Source organism: Kogia breviceps, chromosome 2 (genome assembly GCF_026419965.1).
Source record: "Kogia breviceps isolate mKogBre1 chromosome 2, mKogBre1 haplotype 1, whole genome shotgun sequence".
Taxonomy (NCBI): Eukaryota; Metazoa; Chordata; class Mammalia; order Artiodactyla; family Physeteridae; genus Kogia; species Kogia breviceps.
In genome coordinates, this window is record NC_081311.1 from 60,950,691 (window position 1) to 60,959,693 (window position 9,003).

The 9,003-nt window shown below is 34.0% G+C and overlaps 1 protein-coding gene across 4 annotated transcripts in view; it reads left to right on the forward strand.

Moving 5' to 3' along the window:
* Window positions 1-8,442, forward strand: part of P4HA1 (prolyl 4-hydroxylase subunit alpha 1) — a 97,840-nt gene extending 89,398 nt beyond the window's left edge. For all 4 annotated transcript variants that reach the window (XM_059054216.2, XM_059054217.2, XM_059054219.2 and 1 more), the window contains exons 12-15: window positions 2,875-2,940; window positions 5,222-5,290; window positions 5,783-5,879; window positions 7,333-8,442. In XM_059054216.2, the coding sequence (XP_058910199.1) occupies window positions 2,875-2,940; window positions 5,222-5,290; window positions 5,783-5,879; window positions 7,333-7,403 (303 nt within the window). In that variant the 3' untranslated portion in view covers window positions 7,404-8,442. The remainder of the gene's footprint in view (window positions 1-2,874; window positions 2,941-5,221; window positions 5,291-5,782; window positions 5,880-7,332) is intronic.
* Window positions 8,443-9,003: the final 561 nt, after the last annotated feature.

Sequence of the window (9,003 nt, forward strand, 5' to 3'; positions counted from 1 at the left end):
TTCTTTTGTGAAACTTGAGAGTAGACAGTATGATATGTAGAAAGAATACAGGACATTTTAGTTAGCATCCAGGTAACTGCAGCGTGAAAAAACTGGAGTGTAATCATACTGCTTTGGCTACTCTGGCATCTGTTAGCTAGTGTGTACTTTTAGTGTGTATCTGAAAGGACAACATTTGCTGCCCTAGATCTAATTGCACTTATTTATCAATAAATGCCAGTAAATGGACATTGTATTACATTTGACTGTTTTCCCAATGAAAGAACAAATTGGTCTGTAAAACCTCGTCACCTGTTTAGCCTAGTCATGTGCCTTGAATATTTATATGTGTCACATAATCTGGCACCTGCAACCTGTTCTTCCATCTGTACCATTCAATTCATGCTGATTCATTTATTTGACATATATTTTCAACCCCCTGGAACTCTTTTCCTGGTGATCATGGATAGTGCAAATGTTTTTTCAATCCTCTTTATCAACACTAATGCCTTTTAATTACATCAGCATTTCCTGTTGGAAAACACATTTGTTCCATGAAAACATTTGGCATTCCTTAATAATAATTTCCAAATGTCTTTAATCCCAAGAAAAAGACTTAAAGCTTATTTCCCTTTCTTACACACACATGAATAAAAATGATGTGCATGGTTTAGGGATAAATTACTTAACCATCTCTTGATCTACTTATGTATAAGAATGCTTTTTAAAGCACATACCTTGTTTTAAATGATGCACAAACTGAAGGCATTAATAAAATTTAAGAGTAATAGAAAAAAATCTAATAAAAATAAAAGAGGATAAAAATTAATGAATTCTCAAAATGATTTAACATATTTGAAAAATAAACAGAAGCTTTAGGTCAAAAAAATTGTTGAAATTTAAAATTTAGTGTATAAGTTAAACAGATTGGAGACAGCTGCAGTGAATTAGTGAATTAGTGAATTGGGCAATAAATCTGAAGAAATTACAGGAATACATTTTGAAGACAGGAAGGTAAAAAACATAAAATAGATGCAGAGGCTGGAGAATAAATAATGTTAAAGCAGTTTGTTAAGTTGTTCTTGGCCAAGCACTCTTGCTTAAGATCAATAAATATTTAACCTTTTAAATAAAAAAGTTAAGTAATTTTAACATATCAAACTATAAATTATCATTACCAAATCTTAATTTAAGCTTTATCATAATTACATGAATTCTAAGGAATGTGCCAAGTATTCTAATAAACTTCTTGATCTATTACCATTTTTTAATAAGAGTATATTCTTTGGAAAGAAAACAGTCTATATTGTCTTAAATTCCTTGACTGGTTTAATCTCAGAATCCTAGACTCTTTCTCTGGGCAGGCTAGCAAAGAATATATTTTTAGTCTCTTTTCCATCTGTTTTCAATTATTGAAAAATGTCTGAGGATCTTGGATGATGTGAAAGACTATAAGTCCTCACATTAATGTAACTAAATTTTTTTTCTTAGCTTTTTATTTTGAAATAATTATAGATTCCTAGGAAGTTTCCCCCAAAATATACAGGGAAATCCCATGTACCCTTCACTTAGCCGCCTTCAGTGTTAACATCTTGCATAACTGTAGTACACTATCAAAACCAGGAAATTGGTGTTGGCCCAAGCAACAGAGCTGATTCATATTTCACCAGTTATGCTCGCACTCATGTCTGTCTGTCTGTCTATACAGTTTTATTACATGTGTAGCTTTATGTAACTACCAACACAGTAAAGATACATAACCGCACCATCACTCTAAGACTCCCTTGCGATACTGCTCTGTAGCTACATATACCCTTCTGCCTCCCATCCATAACTGCTGGTAACCACTAATCTGTTCACCACTAATTTTGCAAATGTTACGTAAATGTTACGTACGGCATGTATCCTTTTAAGATTGTCTCTTTTCACTCAGCATAATTCCCTTGAGGTTCATCCATGTTTTTGCAGAACATATCAACAGGGTGTTCCTTTTTTCTGCTGCATAGTATTCTGTGGTATAGGTATACGACAGTTTTAGTCATTCATCCTTTGAAGGACATTAATGGACAATTTGAGGATATGACAAATCGATGTGTGTAAATTTCTGTGTGAAAAATACATGATTTTCATTTTTCTGGGAAAATGCCAAGAGATTATACTGTATTTTAATTTAGCTTTAAATAGCCAGACGTGAATTCTCCAGCCAGATTAAAGTGCTGACAGCCCAAAAGACAGTCAAGAATAGTAGCAGTGGGCTTCCCTGGTGGCGCAGTGGTTGAGAATCTGCCTGTCGATGCAGGGGACACAGGTTCGTGCCCCGGTCCGGGAAGATCCCACATGCCGCGGAGCGGCTGGGCCCGTGAGCCATGGCCGCTGAACCTGTGCGTCCGGAGCCTGTGCTCCGCAACGGGAGAGGCCACAACAGTGAGAGGCCTGCATACCGCAAAAAAAAAAAAAAAAAAAAAAAAGAATAGTAGCAGTGACATTTGAATGGATCATGAGTTCAAAGTAAATCTCAAGGTAAATTTTTTTTTTACCCACAGAGAATTGACTTAATGAATGTAGCTGAGAGACTCTCATGTCTTGCTTTTTTGGAAGCTAAAACTATAGGTGTCAATTTTTAAAATAATCTGTGGATAGTAGATATTGGTTCTCATTATATAGGCTAACAAATCTGTTTTTTCCCCCCGAATGGTCTTATCAAAAGTATTCAGTGTGCTAGTTGAATCAACAACCAACAAACATCTGAGTGCCTGTTGTATATAGTGCACTGGACATTATAAAGGAACCTTTGGGGGCTGTTTTTAGCATGCTATTCAGCATATTAATGATGTTAGTTGCCACTGGAGAATTTGCATTACTGAATTATACCACTGAATTGTGTTTTATTCACAGAAAGATGAGCCAGATGCTTTCAAAGAGCTGGGGACAGGAAATAGAATTGCTACATGGCTGTTTTATGTAAGTTATAGCCACAAGACTCATTTATTTTGATGTGTTCAGATGTTTGTTCTGTTTAGCTCTTGATTAACTTTCCTAGTTTAACGTTTTTTTTACAGCTGAGTAAAGAGAGTTAAGAATTTTTTCTTTGCATTTATAACTTTTTCAGATTGTACTTATTACAACCTGAAGAAGAAAGTTAAAATTACACCTAGTCCCAGTATTTGGAGGCAATGTGATATTTTGGAGTATGGACTGTCGTCTATAATGTGTATATAAGCAACTCTGTGTGTTTATAGGAATTTATGTGTATATATACACATTATCTTAATAAACTTTTATTTTGAATTTATTGATAAATATCATATCAGAAAAGTATACAAATCATAAGTATATAACTTGATAAATTTTCACAAAGTGAACACTAGCATAATCTGCACCCAGATCAAGAAATAGTACATTAGAGCACGCTAGAAGCCCTTTCCTCAAGGGTAACCATTCTCCCATTGTTCATTGGTTTCAAAACAGTATGATCTTTATTTTTTTAAATTGTTTATATATTCATACATATAGAAAAAATTAAGCTTTGATCATAATATTTGCCCCAGTTATCTATTGCTGCATAACAAATTACCCCAAAACTGAATGGTTTAAAGTAACAGTTTGATTCTTATCTTTCATGGTTGTGAGGTTGATTGGGCTTCATTTATGGTTCTTGCTCTGGATCTCTCATGCATTTGCAATCAGATGATGGCTGGCACTGGGGTCACCTTAAAGGCTGAGGTTAAGGCTGGTTGTTGGCCAGAATACCAGCATGTGGACTGGGCTTCCTCATAGCATGAGGCTGGATTCTAAGAGCAAGTATCCCCCAAAAGGCAGTACATAACTTTTTTTTTCTTTTGGCTGCGTTGGGTCTTCGTTGCTGCACGTGGGCTTTCTCTAGTTGCAGCGAGCTGGGGCTACTCTTCATTGCAGTGTGCAGGCTTCTCATTGCAGTGGCTTCTCTTGTTGCGGAGCACGGGCTCTAGGTGCACAGGCTTCAGTAGTTGTAGCTCGTGGGCTCTAGAGCACAGGCTCAGTAGTTGTGGCACACAGATCGGTGCAACTAGGGAAGGCCCACACGCAGCAACGAAGACCCATTGCAGCCAATAATAAATACATAAAGTAAATAAATTTTAAAAGAAACAAAGAAATACAAGAAAATTAATGCTATATTATTTGGTCCAATATCCATAAATGTTAGATTATTTGTGACTATCAGACTATATGTTAATTATATCCCCTTTTAGTTATATATAGCATTTTTATTAGATGAGTATTCATTATTTTCATTATTTGAATGCTTTTCTCAGATGGGCCACATAGCACAACTTTTCAGTTTCTCTAAAGTTAATTTTTTCATTGCTTAAGAGCTATTAGCTCTTTGATATCGATTGTATATTTATCATGGTAAAATACACTTCTTTATATTACTAAATGCCTTTGGCATTAAACTGTGCTTGATACTAAGATCAAACTCTTTGGTATAGCATTTGCCTATAAATCACTTGTTTTAGATGTGACTCTTGAATATAGCATATAGTTGGATTTTGCTTTGTGATACATTAGTCTGACTCTACATTCTACTTACGTTGTTTTTGAAAAAAATCTTCACTATATGATCTGTGTTTCCTTTGCCTCATTTTATGCATGTGCTTCTTCAGTTAATTTGGAAGGTTTGTGTTTTTATTCTAATTCACCATTAAGAATATAACTTTATAAATCTTTTAATCTTCTAATTTTTAGTTAATATGTGTTGATACCCTACTGTGAGAAATGACAAAACTGGTTTTAGTTTATTACTTTTCTCTTGGTGTTTAGTTCTATTTTGTTTGAATTCACTTATTTAAATATTTATTGAATACCTACTGTTTTGAGGCTATTTTCAGCAATAAACAAAACATGAAAATTCCTGCCCCCATGGAGATGATACTGTAGTGCTATAGAATACATATTTATACCCCATGTTACTTGATTTGTCAGTTTTAAATCATCTCTTTTTACCTCTGGCTATAAAAGAAATAGCTATCCCAAATTATATCCCAATCTCCCTTGCTGACTTCATCTTTCCTTTGCTTTTATATATCTATGTAAGCTTAAATAGCATCGTGTTTTTTAAAAACTGACTAGCATGCACAAACCCATTTATGTAAGTAGAAGTCCAGATATTCTCATTCTAGTATTTAGTATCAAATCTACCTCACAGTGGCATGTTTAACTTTATTCTACCAGCACTTTCGATAATACTCTCATCTCTTCTTAGATGAGTGATGTGTCAGCAGGAGGAGCCACTGTTTTTCCTGAAGTAGGAGCTAGTGTTTGGCCCAAAAAGGTAAGCTTAGTTTGTTATTTTAATTTGGGAGGGGAGGGGTCCTCTGTATTTTTTTCCCTGAGGAATATATGCACCTATATTTCATAGTCTAAGCAGTAAATGACATTTTTAAAGGTAGTATACTTAAGGACTACATTATGTCTAGGGAAAATTTTAGATATTGTACAATTTACAGTGAGTACCTAGAGGTATGAACAACTAGGGATTAGTATTTAGAAGTTTTCATTTCTAAAATGGGTTCCGAACGATACTTGCTATTGTAAGATGTGTTAGCTTTGGCAAATATACTTTTTTGTTAAGTAACGCTGATATTAATGCTTTCATGTGATCACCAAAATTTAGTACATTATATGATACTTTCAGAACTATATTAGAGGAAGATACAGTGCTGCCATAGAGAATTATTTCCATAGAACCGAGGAAAATTTAGTTACTATAAAAAGCAATAACCTGATACTTTATTGGGGGATAATTTTGTATTGTTTTCCACAGGGAACTGCTGTTTTCTGGTATAATCTGTTTGCCAGTGGAGAAGGAGATTATAGTACACGGCATGCAGCCTGTCCTGTACTGGTTGGAAACAAATGGGGTAAATATTTCCTATATTCTCTGAATAGAATTAGTGATTTTTGTCTCTTATTTAAAAATTATTATCATTTACATCTTAAAAGAAAGTGAAAAAATACTCCTGACAGATTTGCCTAATATGACTTTAACACTGAAAGGGATTCAACCAAGCAAGTTTATTTTCTTAATATAAATTTGCTTTCAACAGATCAGATTTTTTATGACATTTTTAACACTATTTTCACTTATTATTTAAGAAACGTTAATTGACTCAAAGTTGAATCTTCCTCTCATGGGGTTCACAGTTGTCTCTTGCAGTAGATACTAATACAAAGATATAAACAGAAGACAGTAACTACTTACATTTAGGGAGGCTTCTTCGAAGTTTAATTTTTATATTTAGTCTTGAAGATAGAGCAGTAGTTTTCCAGGCATGTTAGGGACCAGGGCCAGGAATCATATGAGGCTAGAGAGGTATTCTCAGGTTCATGCACATGTAGGACTGGCCACATTAAAAAGAAAAAGAAATAAAAGGGGTGAACTTATTTTTATATAGATTTATTTAACCCCATGTATCTATTTCCATATGTGTCACTTGGCCACATTCCACACTTGAAGTGCTTAGTAGCTACATGTGTCTAGAGGCTACCGTATTGGACATAGCAAGATTAAGGAGTGATATCTGATCATCAGGATTTAAAAGAACTCCCCTGATGATTACTAATGTTTGAGAACCACTGGACTAGAATGAAGAGAGGCTAGTGGAGGAGAGATGAGTTTAGAAGGCTGTTTTCTGTTGTCTAAATGGGTGATGATAAAAGCCTGGACTAAGGCAGCAGCAGAAGGTTTGGAGAGCGAAGAATAGATTGAAGAGATCGTAGAAGTAAAATCAACAGGGTTTGATGAATAAAAGATTGGATACACGGGTTAAGAAAGGTAACAAAGTAGTTAAGAATTAATGAGTGCTAGTTTAAAATATCTTATACATGTTGATGCCATTGATTGGGTTCTATGATATGGGAGGAGGAGAAAGAAATTAATTCCTTTGGGGGTATATTAAAAAACAGTATCTGGGAACAAAGGAAACTTGATGAGCACATAATATGAGAGATTAATCATAGAGTTGTGTTCATTTTTTAAATGTCTTTGTATTAGAAGTGGTATTTTGCAAACAGGTAAAACAGTGTTTTGTTCTGTCTGTACCTACATCTCAAGTCTTACATTGAACATTAGAAACTTTAGGAAATACACATGCAGATTTCAAATGTACATACATATATATAAAAACTTTTTTATTTCCAGCATTTAGTGAAGTTCTTAAAAAGACAGCCTAAGAAGCATCTTTTTTTTTTTTCTGGTTTTGGTCTTGAACTTTTTTAGCCCATGTAGAAAATTCATTATAGTCCTAGCTCCTAGGAGTTAATTAAATACTAGTTAGATAGTGAGGGACATTAAAATATTATTTTCTTTCACAGTATCCAATAAATGGCTCCATGAACGTGGACAGGAATTTCGAAGACCATGCACCTTGTCGGAATTGGAATGACAAACAGACTTCCCTTTCTCTCCTGTTGTACTCTAATGTGTCTGATACACACATTTCCCAGTCTTAACTTTGAAGAGTTTACAATTGACTAACACTCCATGATTGATTCAGTCATGAACCTCATCCCATGTTTCATCTGTGGACAATCGCTAACTTTGTGGGGTTTTTTTTTTTCTTTTAAAAGTAACACTTAAAACAGCACATTTTACATATGAAACCTTAAAGTTCAGTTGGTATCACAGAGGACAAAGCAAGGCAGGGTAAAAAATGAGGAATTTTTACATTTATGGTATATTTTAAAGAACTTTTTCTGGTTGGATTAAAAAAATACAATTTAAGCATCTGATTATAGTATTTCAGTACATCTCAGTTGGTGGGTGGTAGGCTAGAATGGTCCATGTGATTAAGGAACAGATGCCATATAGTATGTACCTAGGTATTATGTTTACCTAGTCTCAACAACTCCCTTCTGGATCTGCCTGAAGACTACGAATAAATCAGCCCTGTAAGATGGGTTCCATACAATGTTTGCCCCTCCATATGCTATTCTAATTTGATTTTTTTCTCTCCCGAGTCATTTTTAAAGTATGCTTTATTTTACCAATCCCCTTCTTTCATAGCTCCTCTGTGGTGAATTAAACCTGAGTTACAATACTTTGATTAAAAAAAAATTTTAATAGAAGGTCCTACATTAAAAGACTGGGCCTTCTTAACTAAAATGATCATGACTTAGTCTGTTTCTTGTTTTTCTTAAATGACTGATGATTTGTCCAAAAAATTTTGCTGTTTTTCTTAGTGCTAATTCCTTGCCTCTTATTTCAGCTACCTACAGCAGGGGATGATGATGTTGGCATTTGGATTAAAAAAAAATATTGTGCCTTAGGAGACTGGAAATTTAAAAATGTACAAGTCCTTTCAATGATGAGGGAATTGATAAAAACGGAGTTTTTCCAAAAAAGCCAAAATGTTTGTTTTTTCAATTCTGAAATGTGTTGTGACAACATTGACCTATTTATGATCTTAAATCTTTTTTTTTAAATGTTTCCGTTTTCTGTGTGGTATTTTTCATATTTAAATGTGAATGCGTGCTATAGCAATAACAGTTTATTTCTTTAGAATTAGGACTTAGGTTTATCCTCCTGATTTTCATTCACTCTAAAGTCCCATTGTTATGGTAGAAAATTAAGGCTCTTTGAACTTTCAGATATTTAATCAATCAAAATATGTTACCTTCAAAGGGAGCTCTACAACTTTATTACTATGGTTATGGAGTTTTTACAGTAATGCTACTTAAGATTTTCTGTTGTTCAAATACAAGGTATGGTAGTAGAAAGCTCTGAACCTAATGAAGTATGTTAATTGACCCTTTAACCTTTATATTTCTTATGGTGAATCATAGTTCACATAAGGGCTCTTTATCCTTTATGCAGTATTTAAATAAGGAAGAATTTGGTTAATTCTCTGGGAAAGAGGGTATTACTTTACCATTTTTTTTAAAAAGTGAACTTTATTTCTCTGAACTATCCTTTGTTCCACTACAAGTATTTTAGTAAGAAATATTGAAAATTAAGATCATTAATCTAATCAGATTTTGTGACCA